This window comes from Perognathus longimembris, chromosome 15 (assembly GCF_023159225.1).
Source record: "Perognathus longimembris pacificus isolate PPM17 chromosome 15, ASM2315922v1, whole genome shotgun sequence".
NCBI lineage: Eukaryota > Metazoa > Chordata > Mammalia > Rodentia > Heteromyidae > Perognathus > Perognathus longimembris.
The window spans coordinates 56,395,464-56,415,270 of NC_063175.1; the positions used below are offsets into that span (position 1 = coordinate 56,395,464).

General features: G+C 55.1%; 1 protein-coding gene across 1 annotated transcript; it reads left to right on the top strand.

The window, feature by feature from the left end:
* The first annotated feature begins 2,565 nt into the window (after positions 1 to 2,565).
* On the top strand, positions 2,566 to 19,310 carry Cndp2 (carnosine dipeptidase 2). The gene is given in 13 exon segments (XM_048363405.1): positions 2,566 to 2,602; positions 5,800 to 5,889; positions 6,945 to 7,088; positions 9,259 to 9,421; positions 11,166 to 11,254; positions 13,156 to 13,356; positions 14,246 to 14,330; positions 14,901 to 15,061; positions 15,617 to 15,701; positions 15,704 to 15,780; positions 17,503 to 17,644; positions 17,920 to 18,067; positions 18,694 to 19,310. Coding segments are annotated over 12 exon segments (1,425 nt in total). The 5' UTR covers positions 2,566 to 2,602; positions 5,800 to 5,829; the 3' UTR covers positions 18,764 to 19,310.
* The last annotated feature ends 497 nt before the right edge of the window (positions 19,311 to 19,807 follow it).

Consider the following 19,807-nt stretch of genomic DNA (forward strand, 5'->3'; position numbering starts at 1 on the left):
TAGGATTACAGAGCGAGCCATAGTAATTACTGCACAAATACTGCTTTTGTATAAGTAGAAGACTTGCAGCAGCCGTGCATGGAACACTCCTGACACTATTCTCCATCAACTCAGATCACTGTTAGCATTTTTTAAAGCAATATAGCACTTCCTAAATTAATCTATATACTACGGAGGGGCAGCGTTTGAGTTTGAACTCAGGGTCTTGCATTTACTAGGCAGGCACTCTACCAACAACCCTTTCTGACTTTGCTATTTTGTTTTTGTTCTGTTATTTCTCACATAGAGTCTTGCTTTTTACCTGGAGCCAGCCTGGACCTCAGCCTCCTACGTGTGCTTATAGTTGGGATGACAGGTGGGTGCCACCATACCCAGCTTTTTTACTGATTGAGATGGGACCTCAAGAGCTTCATAATCCTCAGCAGCCTCCAACTTCAATCCTCCCATCTTTTTCTCCACAATGGTTAGGATTACAGGTCTGAGCCACAGTGCCTAGGTAACATATGTGCATTTTAAAGGCGAGGCATGTTTAATAGACTACAGTATAGTATATGTACAACGAGTATAAGCACTAGGAAACCAGTGGCGTGATTCACTTTATGTTGATATTGATTTTATTACAGTGACCTAAGTGGAACCCGAAATGGTTCTGAAAGGTCTGGGGAGGTACCAACGACATCCTGTACGATAGAGGAAATGTGAGCATTTGTGGCTAGAGCATTAGGTGTTCTAATGCCATGAGCACAGAGCCAGAGAGACTGCTGGACACCAGGTGTGTGTGTGTGGGGGGGAGACTAGACTCTAGCAATTAATGCAGTCAGTGAAGAACAGAGTGTATCCACTGTTGTCCTTCCTGATCGCTGCACACTCTGCTGTCTTCTGTCCATCACCCTACTCCGGAGTCATCCTCTAAAATACGCCCCAATTATTTCTGTTAGGCTGCGGGGTGTAATTATGCTCTCCATGGTTGCTTCGGTTCAGGCAAGTTCTGGTTTCCAGAGAGATGAGTGTGCCCTGGCCTGTATGTTCCGTTAGGCCAGGTTCATCAGAACTCTGTGCACTCTGGAGACTCAACTCTGTCTCCTGCCGGCAACTGAGAATTGGCAGCGTGCTCGAATGTTCTTTGAATGTATTGACAATGAACTGTAACTTCTACAGTGCTAACACTCTAAATTCTAAGGAAAAGATCATTTCTTTTCCTGATGCATCCAGTCTTTGGTCACCTGTCCAGGCCCCTGTCTTCTTGTGTCCTCTCAAAATAACCGTCTCTTTCCCAAAGGACCAGCAAAGTGGAAGGCCATCGGACTCGTTCTTTAAACTGGGATTTACTGCCATCCCGTACAGCCCGCAATGCGCCCTTTACCAGGGAAGAAGCGTGCGTGCAGTGCCACTTGCTGGAGACTCGGGCCTCACATGCTATCATTTGTGTGTAGCCCCGGCTGGCTGCTGTCTGTACAGAGGGCAGCGGTCTTCAGCCTGGGCACCGGCTTTGGGAGGAGGGCTCCAGTTTCCAGCTGTTTCAGTGTCACAGGAGCTCCCTTCCAGAACAGAGAGGCCCGGGACCTGAAGCACAGCACTACTAGCCCCAAGCAGGCCTTTCAACAAGGAACCTTTGCTCAAAGCCCAGGCTTCCTCGTGTAAGTAGAGTACAGTATCTCTATTAACTCTTTGAAAGCTTTGGGTGTTCCAGAATCTACATGATCTCAACGGAGGGAGGATCCCTCCTTAACCAAAACCAGGGGCACATTTTTTTCATGGTTTCAAGGGATAGGACTTAGAACATTCTGGAAATGTAACGTATTTCCAGGTAGAACCATTCTCCACGAAGGGCAAATTGTGTATGGCCTCAACAGTTTATTCAGATTCACTGGGGGGGAATAGCTTCACTACCTTTTGTTTTCAGATGACGATTATTGAGAATGCATCTACATGGTTTTGAACTTGGGCCCAAGCTCCTGCTTACGTTCATGCGACCCCCGGGTACTTACTAAGCTTTGGTCGGCTCAATAGTGAGGTGCTGCCGGCACGGCGACTGATGATCGTCGCTGCTGCTGTCATTTTATGTTGTGTGGGTCATGGGGCTCGAACTGGAGGCCTGGGCGCCGAGCGCTCGGCCACTCTGGGCCACAGCGCCACTTCCGTTCTCCTGGTGGTTAATTGGGGGTGGGAGTCTCACGGGCTTTCCCGTCCTGGCTGGCTTCGAACCGCGATCCCTGTCCAGGGATCACGAGCTTCGGGACCCGCGGCCGTTCTGCCCTCGGCCGGCCGTGCAGCCCCGGACTCGGCAGGGGATTCGGCCAGAGCCCGGGCGCCGTGGGGGACGTGGCGCGGTCCCACCTCAGCGGTCGGGACCCGGGACCAGAGTGACGGGCACGCCCGTGGGCGAATCGCAGCCCGGCAGAACCTCCCGCCCCCAGAGGGGAGGGCGGGGCTACGGAGGAGGGGGCGGAGCCAACCCTCCGGACTCGGCCGGGCTTGTGGGCGGGGCGTCCTCAGCGACGTCGCCGTCCAGAGGCGGCCGCGCATGGGTGGGCGGGGCGAGCCCGGGCTGGGGGGGCGTGGCCTAGGACACGTGGTGCGGAACCGGCGTGCGCTCGCGGAGGTACGCGGGGCGGGCCCGCGGGGCGCCCCAGGCCGGCACCCCGGGCCGGGGCGTGCGGGCGCGGGGGGGGGGGGTGCCCTGCTAGGCGGGAACAATGGAGGCGGGCTCTCCCCGCGCGCGCGCTCGGCTTCGGAGGCCCCCAGTCCCCGGAGGCCGTGGGCAGGCCCGCGCCTCTGGAAGGGCCTCCGGGCTGCGACGCCAGGCCGGGCCGGGCCCGTGAGGGGAGGGGAGGGGAGGAGAGGGAGGGAGGGTCAGGGAGGCCCCGTCTGTGAGGAGAAGGTCCTGTAGGGTCCCGGAGGGGAGGGGTAGTTGGGCCTAGGGGTCACGGGGGTCAGGGAATGGGGCACAGGGCCTGTGCGCCCTCACGTCCCCCTTCCCCGGCGGCCCCCCCCCCCCGCCAGGCCAGCCGGAATCCCAGCGTTGTCCAGGCCCGAGCCAGGTTGCAGCCGCGCCCCACACCCGAGGTGAGCTCTGGGCCCGCAGCCCACCTGCTCCGCCAGCCTTGGCTGGTCCCTCAGCTGCGAGGGGGGGCTGGTAACTTGGCCCTGTGCACCGTCCTCCAGACCCTCGGCCTCACAGAGGGCCCCCCCCCGCCTCACCTGGGGAGGCTTCCCCCAGGACCCTCGGCCCCACAGAGCCCCCCCCCCCCGCCTCACCTGGGGACTCACTCCTCTCGGTGAGAGGCCCAGAGACTGGGGGGGAGGCGGTGGGGGGCTGTCACTTACGTCCTGATGTGGCCGTTGGTGGCTCACACCTGTAAGGGTGGAGTGCCAGGGCCGGCGTTCAAGAGCCAGTACTGGCACAGACACCCGCTAAAGCCTGTGTGTAATAGGTAGGTAGGAATTGCAGAAAGTGATTCCATGGTGTGTTTAGGAAGAAGTTCTAGAACCGACAAATGGACAACGCTTGCTTAGTTTCAGTGATTTTTAGCCAGTTAGAGTCACATTTAATGTATACCTTGAACTATCAAGACACAAAGATTGATACTCAACAAAGAACCCTGTGTGTGTTGGTGCTTACACATACTTTCTCCTTCCTCTCTCTGACCTCTGTTTAAACTTGAGATTGCAAAAGGCAGTGAAGCTGTCATCTGAAAGTATGTATGTGTTACACACATACATACACACACACACATATATATGTATATATGGCCTAGGCTGGCTTTGAACTACCACTTTCCCATCTCAGCCTCTTGAGTAGTTAGGATTACTGGTGTGAGCCACCAACACCAGACTAAGGTTTGCTTTTGTTCATTTCACCCACACTGCTTTTACCTTAATGAGTCAGGTTTATCGGAGCACAAAAGGTGCTTCTCCTCAGTTGCTTTGGTGCAGGCGGAGGTAAAACTGAAGTCATCAGAACTGAGTGGGAGGGAGAACTAAAACCTGGCTGGACTTAGAGTTCCCAGGAAGAGTGGCTTTGAGCACAGCTCTGGGGACTTTGCAGGGAAGCTGAACATTCTGGTCAGTGTTTACTATTCTTGGAAAGAGATGCAGCTTCAATGATCATATCTTTGAGTGATTTTAGCTAAAAGACCCTGGGTTAATTTACCTGTGAGGAACAGGAAGGATGCACTGCAGTGGGTTTGGGATTTGTAGTAGTTAATGACAGGAGCCTAGACAAAAGCTCCAAGTGATACTTGTGGTCTTCTAGGAAGCATGGCTTCATGTCGTGTAAACAGATAGCTTCCCTGTGTACCTTTCCGGTGACAGGCGAAATGTGACTTACAAAAAGCCTCAGTGGCATTGGCATTCATGGACTCCTACTGAGGCTCTTTCAGATGAGGCTAAGTTGGCCCCAGGAATGGATATGACCTATGTTCTGTCCTGGCATTGGAAGAGGAGGCGGCGGGGCAGGGACACCAAGAACTTGCTAGTTTGATCTTTCACCCATGGAGAAATGAGATTTGCTACTCATTGTTCTGTGATGTGCTCACACTGTGCAGCTCAGGAAACTTCTGGATCTCTTGGCTAGCTGCCAGCTTCTTGTCAGAGTGGATTGTTGCATCACCCCTCAATTTGGAACTTGCCCTAGGGTCCTTTTTTCAGGGGAAAAAGGCTCTTTACTTAGCAGTGTATCCACATTTATCTGGCACTTGCTTCAGATCTGTGCAGCAGTTGTGGGACTACGTGGCCTCATGCCTTCACCTTCATTCCATTCCTTCTTCCTTTATTTGGCTTTATTTACTCATTGCCATTCCAGGTGTCCAGGAATCTTTGCATGAAAGCCAGATGTTAGAAAATGTCTGTAGACAATGGTTAGTTTTTTTTTTTTTGGCCAGTCCTGGGCCTTGGACTCAGGGCCTGAGCACTGTCCCTGGCTTCTTCCCGCTCAAGGCTAGCACTCTGCCACTTGAGCCACAGCGCCGCTTCTGGCCGTTTTCTGTATATGTGGTGCTGGGGAATCGAACCTAGGGCCTCGTGTATCCGAGGCAGGCACTCTTGCCACTAGGCTATATCCCCAGCCCGACAATGGTTAGTTTTAAATTTGAGTCTTTCTAAAACAAACACACTACATATTCCTGGGGCCACATGTTCATGGTGTCTCAATATTTATGCACCGTAATATTCCAATTGGTGGAAGGATTTCTGTCTCAGACACGTCATTTCTTTGTGGTGAAACGATTGCAAGTCCTCTTCTAGCTTTCTGAACATACAGTACGTTATTACAATCCCCAGTCACCCTTCTGTGCAGCTCAGACAAAGGTTCTTCCTAGGAGTGTGCAGTACATAGCCCTCAGTTCCTGCTGAGGTTGCCAGCTCTCCTAAGCTGACTTCACCCAGTTTATCTGGCTGACTTTGCGTGGGTTTGTGGCTGTAGAGACGCAGCACGTGACATATTTTAAAGCAACTAGTTCCTCTGTAGGAAGCAAAGGTAGAAAGCTCTCTGTGTGCTTTGAGAGTATACAGTTGATAAAGTCCCTGGTAAATTAGTTACTGGGAATTGCCTACCTTTGGTTTTTCTCAGATTGTCCCTTGCCTTCGGGTGCACAGTTTTGTTAAGTTTCCTTTTGAAGAGCAAAAGGAAGATGAGTCTTAAGCCTCTCTCCGGGCTCCAAAGGGCACTCACTTCCTGGACAGTCTTGTGATGAGCGTCGTCATGCTGACCCGAGGGTGGGGCAGTACTTAGAGCTCGACGGAGTGGGTCGCCCGCAGTCCCTCCCTGCAGGCTGGGCTGACCCCTTGCTCTCGTTCCAGGCACCTCCCGGGTGTGCAGGCTACTCAAGGATGTCGGCCCTCACTCCTGTGTTTCAGTATATTGATGAAAACCAGGATCGCTACATTAAGGTAAGGAGACCCTCGTGCTCGTGAGCAGGGAAACTTGGCGTAGGCTTTGGGTCAGAGAAACCTGGAAGTCAGTGTGGATTGTGCCATTTAGACAAGTTCTCCGAGTTTTACCTAGGCATCTGTTCCTCTGTGTTCTCAGTACAGTATAACTTACACCTCTGGCATTTCACAGAAAGGGTTAATAACTGTTTCTAGAAATGAGAAGTTACCTTGTGATCTTTCTTTAATCTGCATCTGTGACTTCTTGGGATAGTTATATATTAAAGAACTGCTTTGTATTTAACATGCTCTGAGTGACTCGGCAATGTTACATATTAATCTGTTTCTTGATTTTAACTTAAAATATATGCTGTTAATTAATCTATCTATCTAGTGCCGGGCCTGGGACTTGAACTCAGGACCTGGGTACTATCCCTAAGCTTCTTTTTGTTCAAGGCTAGCGCTTTACCACTTGTACCACTTGAGCCATAGCTTCACTTCGAACTTTTTGGTAGTATATTAGAGGTGAGAATCTCACAGACTTCCCTGCCCAGGCTGACTTCAAACCATGATCTTTCAGATCTCAGCCTCATGAGTAGCTAGGATTACACATGTGAGCTACCTGTACCCAGTTCTTATTTTTGATAGATATACTTCAGGAAAAAATGTCTTTAGAATTCTTATTCTAAAAATTATAAAATGTGGATCTTGTTGGGAGGATAAATAAGCTAATTTGATTTTTAAGAGTGATATATATATCTCAGTAAAAATTTTGTTAGGTTCAGATAATTATTTATGGAACTCAGTACATTTTATATTCATATCACCTTAGTGGTTAAAAATACACATCCTAGTGTCTTTGTGTTTTCTTCTAGTCCTTCGGTGGGTTAGCACAACAGTTCTTAAAACCTAGAACCAAAGCAAGCGTAGTGGGTCTTGCTCTGCGTGCCTCGTCAGTGTGTCAGCAAGTTAGCGTGACTGATGTCCCTGACACACCGCACAATTGGGAACCTTGTTCTACCTGGAAGGCAAGTCCTTTCCAATGAACTTCCTTTTTGCTTGCTCTCCACATACAGAAACTTGCAGAATGGGTGGCCATCCAGAGCGTGTCTGCGTGGCCCGAGAAGCGAGGGGAGATCAAAAGGATGATGGAGACCGCAGCTGCAGACATCCAGAGGCTGGGAGGCTCGGTGGAGCTGATGGATATCGGGAAGCAAAAGGTCGGGCAGCAGAGCCCCAACAGCAGTTTGGGCCGGGGGGTTGGGAGCACTCCACTGAGTCTTGGGTCAGCTTTTGCTTTAGATGCTCAGCTCATCTTCAGAACAAGCCCAGGCAGTGACCATTCAGTGATTGCTTTAGTTAGATTACTGCGGAGGTTTTGTGATACTCATCACTTCTCTTCAGGAAGGAGAAGAGTTGCGCAAGAATAAATTACTGTAGTGATCATTGTTAGAGGATAGCTGAAATTCCTGCCCTAGAAATGAGAGAGCTTTGAACGGGCAAGTTAAACAGTACCTTGTCACTAAGGGTAGCGATGACTCCTGCTCACATAACACGTGTCCTCAGCACTTTTTCATAAGGGAGGTGGCTGGTGGATGTCTGCTGCCATTTCATGTCGGATGGGGACGGAGAAGAATGGCTGCTTTCCTTCTAGTTTGTGACACATTATTGCACTGATTTAGTTTGCAGTCGTTTCAGCCCTTGGATTTTCTGAGTATGGAAGACTCACATTGCAGGATGTGACATGATGTGGTTCACCGTGGTGCTTTGACTCGTTGATTTGGGGTTGGGTAGGAAATTTCAGTCCTGGAATGTTGGATGTGGGCCTTTGGCTCAGCGCACACTTTATTCTAGTAGACTAGGCCAGCAGGAGCCCCAGCAGGGAAATGGAAAAGCCAGCATTCAGTGTTCACTCAATATGGTTCTTGTGATATTTTACTCCTGACAACAGATTTAATTGTTGACTTAGATGTATTATACCTTCCAAACAATTGTATTGTTCCCTTACTCTTGGGAGAATCACCAAGGTTTTCATCTTGTTTTCTTTGGGGCATGCACTTCACTTGCTCTCTTCTCCCTCTTTTCACGATATATGAAAAAACTAGGTGTGATAATCAATTGAAGAGTTGTTTCATTACAGCAGACCTGTTCGCTTTACTACTAACTTTACAGGATGGTTCTTTGGGAACGGCCTTTCATTAAAGAATAAGATGATTATCCTACCACTTCAGAGCATGTAACATTTTTAACAAGGAATTGAAAGATTTCATCACCATAGAGATGCATCTCAGTGGTAGTTTTTACGAAGGGCCCCGAGTTCCATCTCTAGCACTGGGGGTTTGCAGGGTCAGCTCTGCATCCTCTCTCCTTGCTTGTTTGTTTGGTAGCAGGGGTGTAATCCCAGGGGAAAGGAGGGCCAAAGCTGGGAGTTACAACACTTGGAGGAAAGGCGAGAGAGAGACTAGGAAGTCCAAGTCCAAGTAAATTTATATATTTATAAATTTATACATGGTTCCTGGCAGCTTCTTAGAAAATGCTGAACTCTTTCAGGGGGTTTGGGGCTCTTTTTGAAATTCATTTAGAGGAAGTCTGTTTTCATTTAAAAATCATTTTCCCTCTCAGGCCAGCTGAGAACTGGTAACTGCAGAAGCAGTGTAATGTGGACGGCCAGGGCAGGGAGTTTTCGGGTCTGCTCACGGCCCCGATGCCTCCTCACCAGCCTCCGGAGCGCCCGTGAGGAAAACCCAGCCCGCACCGCGTGCAGCTCAAGCGGTGACGGCACACTGAGTACAGAGGCTGCCGGGTCACAGGGTCACTGGGGATTCATAGGTCAGCCATCCCGAGGAAACCAATCCTGACGAGAAGTCCCCACACCTGCTGAGTTCCTAGCCGCGCTCACACACTCCGAGTGTGAACTCTTCTTGTTGTCGTATTGTCTTCTGCTGCCACTTAGCCTGCTTGCTTGTAACTGTCACTCTACCACTCGAGTCACACCTCCAGTCCTTCTTTTTGCTGGTTAGTTGGAGATGGAGTCTCAGAGACTTTCTTCCCCAGCGGGCTTTGAACCGTGATCCCCCCAGGTCTCGGTTTCCTGAGCAGCTAGGATTGCAGGTCTGAGGAGGCGCTGGGCGCTCCCCCTGCATAGTGTTTTCTTCGGTCAGTGTTTTGAAAACTCAGTCCTTAAAAATGCGTGGATGTAATTCAGTATGCTCTTTGGATTACAGGAAAGTAAGTTCTTGTTAATGAATAACTGCTGAGCAGTACAGTCTTAAGCTTTACAGCCGAAGTTGATGGATAAGAACAGATAAGAAAGCCCAGGTATGTTTAATAACAGTGTCTGTAACTTCCAAGTTTTTTTTAACGAGGCTGTTCCTGATCGCTCTGTCTCAGCTCCCTGACGGCTCAGAGATTCCACTCCCTCCCATTTTGCTTGGCAAGCTGGGCAGCGACCCCCAGAAGAAAACGGTGTGCATTTACGGTCACCTGGATGTGCAGCCCGCGGCCCTGGAGGACGGCTGGGATAGCGAGCCCTTCACGCTGGTGGAGCGAGACGGTGAGGGGCGGCGTCTTCCAGGGCCCTCTGCTTTCCCAAGGGAGCGGGCTCACAGTTGACACCGGGAGAAGCATTTCTCCATTTTCTGTGTTGGGAAAATCACTTGTCACCTCGGGTTTTCCTCTTTCAACTACAAGTTGGGTTTTTGTCTTTGTTGACTTTAGACAGTCTTGCTATATAGGCTAGACTGGCCTAGAACTTTGGATCTTCGTGCTTCAGCCTCCTGAATGCCAGTATTGTAGGCATGTGCCACCATACCTGGCCAGTAGATGGTTTTTATCTAGAGAATGGGTTCTGGATGTTTCTTACGTTTGTCTCAGTCATTGAACACTCAGAAAACCTACCCTTTCTTGGGCCAGTGAGTTGGTCCTGTCTTGGGCTTTACTTCTGAACGGAGGCCACGTAATCCTCAAAAGCCTGTTGTCTAAGTGCCTCTGTCCGAGTTCCAGCTACTGCGCTGTATGTCAGAGTCACTGCTCGGGGAGCAGCAGTCCGTCCTCGGGCCCTGCCTTCAGGCGGCAGCGGGCTGGTGAGACGCAGGACCTGTAGAAACTGCTGCTGCTTCCCATCCCCTCCCAGTGAGAGGCACTCTGCTCTCTGCTTGACCAGAAAGAAACAGAGCCGCCCTGCACTTGAGCCTTGCCCTTCAGGGCTGCTTTCCAGAACTCCTCTGTCACTGGTGTAGTCTGTCTTTAGACCTCTCCTGGCCAAGTGTGAACTGTGTTCATGACTGCGAGATTGAAGAGACCTTTCACTTGGAGCGATAGTTTTCCTCAAGCTTAATCCCATGCCAGCGTCGTCCTCTGTGGGGTGCTGGCGTGTGGACAGTGGTTAGTGATCAGAGTTGGTCTTCCGCGTGCCCCTGCGTGTTGCTCGTGTGTACACACTAGTCATTGGAGTTAAGTCTTCTGTGAGCCTCTAGGAGATGCTGACGTGTGCACGCTAGTTAGTTATTGGAGTTAGTCTTCCATGTGCACACGGAGGGCACTGTTCCTGGAGTTCACACGCAGGAGTGTTTGTGGCAGTTTCCCCACCATGTAAACCCCAGCAGTCTAGCGCAGGATTGAAGGCATCCTCCTTCCTCAGCCTTCTTCTCGTGTCTCTTACTGACCCTGCCCTGCCCTACACCAGGAGCTATCCTGTGCCGGTCTCTGTCCTGCTTCTCCAGGCCTTCCTTCACGCCTCCATATCTGTCCAGACGGTTCCCACAGTGACCCCCAAAGCACCTGTCAGTGCCTGACAGGTCCCAGAGCCCAGGAGGCGGGAAGTAGTGTTCTGTCCCACAGTTTTCAAGGGGATAACTGAAAAAAGAGTGGAGAAGTAAAAAAATAAGAAACGCAAGCTCTGTTTATGTATCCAATTTAGTGTCAGAATTGGGGTGGCGGTGCCCATGGTGCTTTTGCAATAAGAGTGTGCGCGCTTCCACAGTGCCCAAGCTTCCCACCTGGGCTGTACTGACTGGGTGTGGTGACCGGGTTTGATGACCTGGAACTGGACTGTGAGTCCCTGCCCTGGTCAGCAGGAAGGCCGGCCTCCCCACCGCTGTGGAAGGGAGGGAGGGGCATTGTGGGACGCCTTCGTGACTGCCTCTGTGGTCATGGTGAATTCTCTGAATCTTACCAATATGATTGGCTGGACACTGGGGTTCTGTGTGGTTGTGCTAAGTAAGGCATTGTCAGATGTTTACTTCAGATATGCTCCTTTTGATTTCATTGTAACCGTGACTGAATTGTTGCTGTTCTAGGCAAGTTGTATGGGAGAGGCTCGACCGACGATAAGGGGCCTGTGGCTGGCTGGATGAACGCCCTGGAGGCTTATCAGAAGACTGGTCAGGTACGCCTCCCAGCCGGGTGTGCCAGGCCCTATCCCAGCAGTGCTGTAAAGATCACCAGGAGGAGAAAGCAGGTGTCCCCAACCTTAGTCAGCACGGTGACACAGATCTGAGATAGAGCTGTTGCCAGCTCTAGAAAACATCAGAACATTGGTCACTGTACAGAGGCTCAAAGGTCATACTGTTGACCACTCGGCGCGATTTTTGCTGATGCACATTTTCTTTCTTTCTTTATTGTATTTTGTTGTGGTTTTGTATGCTTCCTTTCAGTGGGCGCTGGGGTCCCCCTTCACTGTAGGCCAGTGCATTGACTGCCAGTGTGTGCCGTGGTCACTCACACTATGGAACGGGCTTTGGGGTGTTGTGCCGTGGTCACTCTGTGGCTTATGTCCTTCAAAAATTGATTTTTATTTTAAAAAATGTTTTTCTTCAACACTGAGCTACTTACTCGTTATTCAAGAGAAAAAAAATTACTAGAAACTCAAAATACCTGTTGATATTTTGTGGCCTATCAAGCTTTTTGGTGAATTTTACCTAATTGTGATAATGCTATGGAGACAGATTTTTGCATCTGGTTTTTATCTTATGTTGTGATCAAATAAGAATAATTAGAAGCATTTTTTTTCGGGGCTAGGGATATGGCCTAGTGGCAAGAGTGCCTGCCTCATATACATAAGGCCCTGGTTCGATTCCCCAGCACCACATATACAGAAAATGGCCAGAAGTGGCGCTGTGGCTCAAGGGGCAGAGTGCTAGCCTTGAGCAAAAGAAGCCAGGGACAGTGCTCAGGCCCTGAGTCTAAGCCCCAGGACTGGCAAAAAAAAAAAAAAAGAAGAAGAATTAGAAGCGTTTTTGTCGAACATGGGAAAGATCTGAAAAGAATCAGACTCTTGTGGTCCTGGGGATCGTTTTTACACAGAAATGGCACTAGCACCTGCCTGTCCACCGCATGCGTGGTTGAAGCGGGAAGCAGGAAGCCTCACACAACCCCCCCATCCCCCCGGCCTTGAGGGGAGGCCCCGGGACCTGGGGCCCATGGAGGTGAGGGGCGGCCGTGTAAAGCCTGAGCCTTCCGAGAACGACTCAGTAGAGGAGCAGCACAGGAGGAAGCCAAGTGTGTCCAGTTAACAGTGCCAGCCAGGAGGGGTGGTGGCAAAAGAAGTGCACTTCGTGGCTCGCGCTGGGGCCAGGGGTTGCACTCGGTGGGCACTGTGGTGAGGTTTGCCTAGTGAACACTGATGGGGTGCCTGTAGTGAACAGAGAGGCCAGATGGAGGTTTGAACCAGGACTTGCGAGACTCGTGTCTGGGCTTGGCCCTGCTCTTCACCGGGCTCGTCATCTGGCTGTGTGTGATCTTTTCTCATCCAGGGATGGGTCACCTCTCTTGCTCAGGAAGCTAGGGGAGTACTTAGAAAACGATCCAGGCACCAGTGATGTCTCGGGAGAAGGCACCCCTTCCTGCAGAGGGTGTGGGTGGGCGGTGCCAGCGGCATGGGCGGCCTTAGTGGGAAAGGACGGGCCAGCTTGTGCTCTCCTTGGCAGTTCTGTCTGCCTCAGCAAGGACTCAATGATGCTCGTCACGCTGAGGTTCTTGCTCAGTTACAGGAGTGGCTCCGGCTCCTCTCTCCTCTTTGCTTGCTCTGAATGCAGAAATCCCTTGATAGCCCCCCCTCCCCCTTCCAGGTTTCCCCAGACCTCCCTAAGCCCCACTGGGCTTCCTTAGGCCTCCCTTAGCACGGCGTGGGGGGAGAGGGGCACCCTCTGAACCTGATGCCTCCCTGCCTCTGGCCTGGAGGAGGTGGACATTTGAAATCCACCACTGTTTCAAAGCAATCTGCTTTCCCACGTGGTGCTTGGGGAAGGAAGGCAGGGGAACCGAATCCTCTGCCGCTCTCTCTCACAGGAGGTTCCTGTCAACGTGCGCTTCTGCCTGGAAGGCATGGAGGAATCTGGCTCTGAAGGCCTGGATGAGCTGATTTTTGCCCAGAAAGACAAGTTCTTTAAAGACGTGGATTACGTCTGCATTTCCGACAACTACTGGCTGGGGAAGAAGAAGCCTTGCATCACCTACGGCCTCCGGGGAATCTGCTACTTCTTCATTGAGGTGTGGGGCTGGGTTCCTCAGGCTTCCCTGCCTTCTTGGACTAACAACTATGCCTCCTTGCTCTTCCTTACCTAAAATAGGCAAGTGCCAAGGAGCCGGTCCCGTGTGGAGGAGGACTTCAGAGCTGGCTTAGGGCTTTGTGTCTTAGGTTCCGGGAGCCCTTGTAGTATTCCAGGCTTGGACAGTGGTTCTTCTGAGGTCAGAAGTCAGTTTCATAGTGATGTCAAGCTAGAGCTGTGACTTGTCACGTTTCCTTGGAGCCAGTGAGAAGATACCAAATGCTAGTCCCCTTCCAAGCATTTGAGGGACCCTTCTTCTGCATGTTAGTGTTCACACTTTAACCCCCGAGCTTGCCTCCCATCACCGAGTTTTCTTGAGGGCGTGGGGCCCCGAGCCCCTCCCTGCGATGAGGAGACACTCAGCCCTGCTCCGCTCTGCCGACCGCCGGCAGAGGCTGCCTGGAGCAGGCGCTGCCCAGGTCCTGAGTGGCGAGAGCGGGTTCTGTGGCCTTTCCCCGCAGGCGGCAGAGGCGACAGCCCTCGCTGCGCCCAGCGGCCTGAGTGTTGCGGGGGACGTGGGCAGGTCCCCCTCTAGGGCTTGGCGCTGGGCGCACGCGGCAGCTGTTCACCTGGTTATAGGACTCGGCAGCCAAGGAAGGAAGGTGGACCCGCGCTCTCGGGCTCCAGGCCCTCTTTGGTCACGGTTCACGCCGTAGCCTCTCGGGTCTTTGCGAAAGCGTGGGGACGGCCTGTCCTTGATCCTTGCGGGAGCAGATTGTGACTTAGACAATTATCAGGTCTCATAAGTGTTTTTTGTTCCGTGTGCTGTCACATGATAAAAATAAGCTCCCGCTGAGACGCCCGATGAAGTGGCCTTTGTTTCCGCCCAGGTGGAATGCAGTGACAAAGACCTCCATTCTGGGGTGTACGGCGGCTCGGTGCACGAGGCCATGACGGATCTCATTTCTCTGATGGGTGAGCTGGGCTTGGCTGTCCCCGGCCGACACCGTGGCTCGGGGAGGGGCGGGCGCTGGCTCGGGGCCGGTAGCCACCGCGTGTCACGCATCTAGGGACCTCAGATCCCTTCTTGAGTTGCGCTCAAAGACCCCTGTGCTTCCCGTCTGCCCCCGCGCACCGTCGGCTCCGCCCGGGGCGGCCCTGCGCCCTGCTGCCGCCCGAGGAAGTGTGGCCTTGCCGCCTCCACCCCCTGCACCCGCAGGTCCTGTCCAGCCTGTGCCCTAGGCCTCAGGGTGCGTGCCCGTCCCAGCCCCCGGGAGGACAAGCCTGGCTGGCTCTAACCGGCCAGCAGGCCGCTGCTTCCATGCCTGGCGCCCCCCGAGGGTGCGGCCAGGTGGAGCTGAGCCCCCCCTGCCGCGGTCAGCTCCCTTTTCTTCCCCAGGGGGCACAGCTGCCATTCGGGTGGTTCCAGGGCCGGGGGTCTGCTCCGCCCTCCTCCCCGGTCCCCCCTCCGTTCAGGAGCGGGTTTCCACCCCGGCATCTGCGGTTCCACCCTTCGACTGCTTCAACGCTCTCCGCCTCCCGCAGGCTCCCTGATAGACCAGAAAGGTAAAATCCTCATCCCCGGCATCCACGCGGCCGTGGCCCCCGTGACCGAGGAGGAGGGCCGGCTCTACGAGCACATCGACTTCGACATGGCCGAGTTTGCCAAGGACATAGGGGCCAGCACCCTCCTGCACGGCTGCAAGGTACGGCGGGGCCGCGGGCTCGGCCCTCCCCACGGCGGCGTGAAGATGCACACGGCCCCACCCGCGCCGCACCAGCAGGGGAAGCGCGTGCTGACTCGCGCGCGCGCGTGCGGATCGCCGGGCCGCGCCTCCCGCGTGGTCCAGTCTGCCTCTAGGCCTCGGAGGTTTACTTTGCCCAGCCACAAGCAGCCAAGGACGGCAGAAGGACCCGGCCCCTAGCCGGGCCCTGCCACGTGGGCTTGCCTTCAGGGCGGCCGGCGCGTGTGGGGAGGGCTGGGCCTTGCCCTGTGGTCCTGCCGCAGCCCCCGGCTGGCGGGCGGAGACGGCGCGGGCCGTGGGGGCGGCAGGCCCAGAGTGGAGCCGCACCGCTGCACCGTCGGTGCCGGCTCGGGCTCCCGAGGCAGCACAGCCCTGCTTCGGGGCCCCCGCGCCCCCCCCCCCCCCCCCCCGTGAGCTCTGAGCAGGGGTCCCCGCCTGGCCCCGTCCGAGGCGTGGCAGCCGCCCGGTTGACACCCTGTCGCCTCATGGCCCCCCTCCCTCCCCGTGACTCTGCAGAAAGACATCCTGATGCACCGGTGGCGGTTCCCCTCGCTCTCCCTCCACGGCATCGAAGGCGCCTTCTCGGGGGCCGGGGCGAAGACGTGATTCCTAGGAAAGTGATCGGCAAGTTCTCCATCAGGCTCGTGCCCAACATGACCCCCGAAGTGGTCAGCGAGCAGGCACGTGGGGCGGGGGGGCGGGGCGGGGCGTGGGGGGCGGCGAGGGGTTCCGCGCTGCAGAGCCTGGCGGGGGGGGGGGGGGGGGGACTGGGCAGGAACCTCCCGCCCCACGCCTGCCCCTCGAGGCTCTCGCCCGCGCAGTACTGGCTGCAACATGAGCGTGGAAGCGTGTCCTCGGTGAAGGGGCACAGCAAGCCTTGCACGCAGGTGACCTCCATTACTGCCGAGGGGTGCCAAAGGCTTCTCTCTGACCTCATCCCCAAGGATGTGGGTCAGATGCTGTCTTTGGGCCCGACATTGAGTGAGAGTCTGAGGGGCCACCTATTTCAGTGATGGAGTGAAGGGAAGAGTTCCGGTACCTGGGCCAGTCTGTGTGTGTGTGTGTGTGCGTGTGTGTGTGTGTGTGCGCGCGTGTGTCAGCCCTGGGGCTTTAACTTGGGGTCTGAGTGCCATCGGTGAACTTTTTTGCCCAAGGCTAGCTCTCTGCCATTGGAGCCACGGAGCCACTTCAAGTAGTGTATTGGCGATAAGCATCTCCTAGACTTTCTGGCCCAGGCTGGATTTGAACCATGATCCTCGGATCTCAGCCTCCTGAGTAGCTAGGATGACAGGTGTGAGCCACCAGCGCCCAGCAGCTGCTCCTTCTTATGGGGAGACTTCGCGGGGAGACGGAACCAGCGTCTCCCTGGGGAAGACGACCCTGAGGCCCACTCTCCTCAGGGGAACTGAGAGGTCAGCCAGGCCGTATCCAGGGTCAGATCCTGGATTCCTTTTCTATCCAGATGAAACGTAGCCACTCCTCCCTAGGAAGCTGAGGCTGGGGGTCGTGCTCATGCCTGTGACTGCCAGCTCTGCAGAAGGTGGAGATAAGAGGACACAGCCCAGGCAAACGTTAGGGCGACTCGAGCAAAAACAAGCTGGGTGGGGTAGCATACTGCCCTGATCCCCGCCGTGTGGAGGCAGAGCATCAAGGTCCACGACTGCCCCACGGGAAGGACGGGACACTGACAAGTAAAGCAGCAAGGGCCGCGAGGCGTGGCTCCAGTTGACGCTTAGTCTGCTAGGGCCGCCTAACAGAAGGCCACGTTGCGAGTGGTCTTCCTGCTTGGAGGCAGCACGTGGCACCTGCCCTCAAGTCACAGAGGGCACAGGCCGTCTGGTGTCTTCTCTTACAGGACACCAGGCCTGTCTAGTCAGAGTCCCAAGAGAGGCGCGGCCGGGTTTAGAAACTTAACACCCAGCGAGTCAGAGAGCGTTGTTCTTACACTTAATATGAAACTGTGTGAAAAGCGGATCGCTGAGAATGAAAACATTGCGTGATAAGCCAGGCACTGGCGCTCACACCTGTCCTCCCAGCTACGCAGGAAGGTGGGGCCTCGAGGACTGCGCTTTGAAGCCGTGTTGGGCAGAAAAGTAAGGAGGTTCCGTCTCCAATTAATAAGCAAGAAGCTGAGCTAGAAGCAGGGCTCAACTGGTAGAATGCCAGTGGTGAGCAAGAATGCCGAGAGAGCACCCAGGCCCTGAGTTCAAGTCCAAGCACAGGACGTTTGCTTCTTTCCTGCTGTCGTGGTATGCAGGCCAGCCTTCAGCCGCAGAGACTCTAGACTCGCTGTGGGCCTGGAGCAGATCTCTGCCTGACTCCTCGTGGCCCCGCTGTAAGTGACTAGCAGCGGCTCACACGGCACACACGAAAGAGCACGCGTGTCTCTGTTTACGGCTTAGGTGACAAGCTACCTGACTCAGAAGTTTGCCGAGCTCCACAGTCCCAATAAGTTCAAGGTGTACATGGGCCACGGCGGGAAGCCCTGGGTGGCCGACTTCAATCACCCGCATTACGTGGCTGGAAGGAAAGCCCTGAAAGCAGGTGGGAAATGCCAGGGGGACGGGCGCCAGGGCCTGGCCGGGCTGGGCTGTGGTCGGGGGCCCCCGGGCTGCGCTGTGGGTGGGGCTGTGGGCGGGGCCCCGGGCTGCGCTGTGGGCGGGGCCAGGGCTGCGCTGTGGGTGGGGATGTGGGCGGGGCCCCGGGCTGCCAGCCAGCTGGCCCTTGGGGGCTCGGTATTGCTGGGCGATGGCAGCTCTGTGAAGGGCCTCTGACCTCCAGGCCCCGAAGTTCACCATTTCTTCCGTTCCGTCCCCCAGTTTTTGGTGTTGAGCCAGACTTGACCAGGGAAGGTGGCAGCATCCCCGTGACCCTGACCTTTCAGGAAGCCACGGGCAAGAATGTCATGCTGTTGCCAGTGGGGTCAGCAGACGATGGCGCCCACTCCCAGAATGAGAAGCTCAACAGGTGAGACTCTGTGCCGAACCGGTCCCTCCCGTGCTCCCGGAGGACCGCAGGTGGGAGGTGGCAACGGTGCACACGCCCCTCTGAGTGGATCCGGTGGTGAGGACTTAGATGGGGGAGGGGCGGGCATGAGGCCAGCTGCTGGTGCTATGTGGAGACAAGGGTCAGTAGGTGCCCCGAGTACAGTGCGCACCTCCATACTCCGAATCCCTCCTCCATGTAGCCTGTGGCCATGCCCAGGAGCCCCAGCTCCCAGGGGAGGCAGCCTCTGGGCGGCAGCAGGAAGGAGAGGGCTGGGCAGGTGCAGGGAGGAGCAGCCGAGGCCCGGGGCTGCGGAGGACAGGAATCCCAGGCCCCTCCTGGGCCAGCAAGGTGGACAGTTGTGACGCAGCCAAGTCCCGGCCCTGCCCGAGGGGCTGGGAGGCAGACCGGGCGCTGGGGCCGAGGTGGGGGCCTGCTCTTCAGAACCAGTGCCGGCCCGGCATTAACAAGCGACAGCCAGGGAAGCAGGCGGGACGGACCTTCACTTCCTAGACCCCAGGGGGACTCCGGGACCTGGCGGGGGCTCCCTGGAGGAAGGAAGCGCCGCATGCGTGCAGCCGCCGCAGGTGACGTGTTCTCTCCCCTAGGCATAACTATGTAGAAGGAACCAAGATGCTGGCCGCGTACCTGCACGAGGTGTCTCAGCTGAAGGACTGAGCAGTCAGCTTCCCGCCAGGGCTGTGCCTGACCGGAAGGAATCCTGCCTCTCCCCTCTCCCCCTCTGGCTTCCTCTGGGAAGTGGAAGTTCCCCCCCTTCCTTGTCGGGTCGTGCACAGAGGCCTTCCCGTGGGTGGAGCTAGCTGTACCGGGTGCTGGGGCTTCTCAAGGCTGACCAGCCCTGGGGTAGGTTCTCAGTGGTGGCCCATGTGACTTCAGTTTTTAAAAGAAGTCAGCGCCCCAAAACAGCCGCTCTCTTAGGGTGTGGTAGCCGTCACTGGATGCGTGCGGGTGGGGTGGGGGTAGTTGTCTCTGCCTTCTGGGCTAGAGGGTGACAGTGGGATATTCAGAAAGGGAGAAAGCCGGGGCTCTCGTGCCGCCACCGCCCCATTGTCACCCTGTGTTCCATTCTGTCCTTTCTTAAGACCTTCACCGTCACTGCCGTCCCTCGGTTCCTACCGCTCAGGGCCTAACCCAGCGCTCCTAGTGGGAGGAAAGCCCCGCCCTGGTCTGTGCTGCTGAATAAAAGTGGAAACTGATCCCTGAACCCGTTGTTGGTGTCCGGCCACCTTGTGGGACACACACGCGTGCTTGTTGGGGAGCACCTGGTTCACAGAGCACGCTTGTTGGGTGGCTTTGACCCGTGTGTGCACGGTGTAGGTCACGGAGCACGTGCGCGTGTATGTGGGCTGCCGGATGGGTCGCGGTCAGCTCAGGGTGGAGGTGGAGGTCAGGCTCGGGACAGGCTCCGTGCGCTCCTTCCGCTTCCTATGCTACAGTAAGAGCCACAAGCTGTGGATGCTGATTGGTCACGAGATCATCCTGATCATCAGCACACACACACGTACACACACACACACCGTGTCTCAGGCCAGCTGGGTCTCTGAACACACACACACACACACACCGTGTCTCAGGCCAGCTGGGTCTCTGAACACAGACGCACACACACACACACACACACACCGTGTCTCAGGCCAGCTGGGTCTCTGAACACACACACACACACACACACACACACACCCCGTGTCTCAAGCCAGCTGG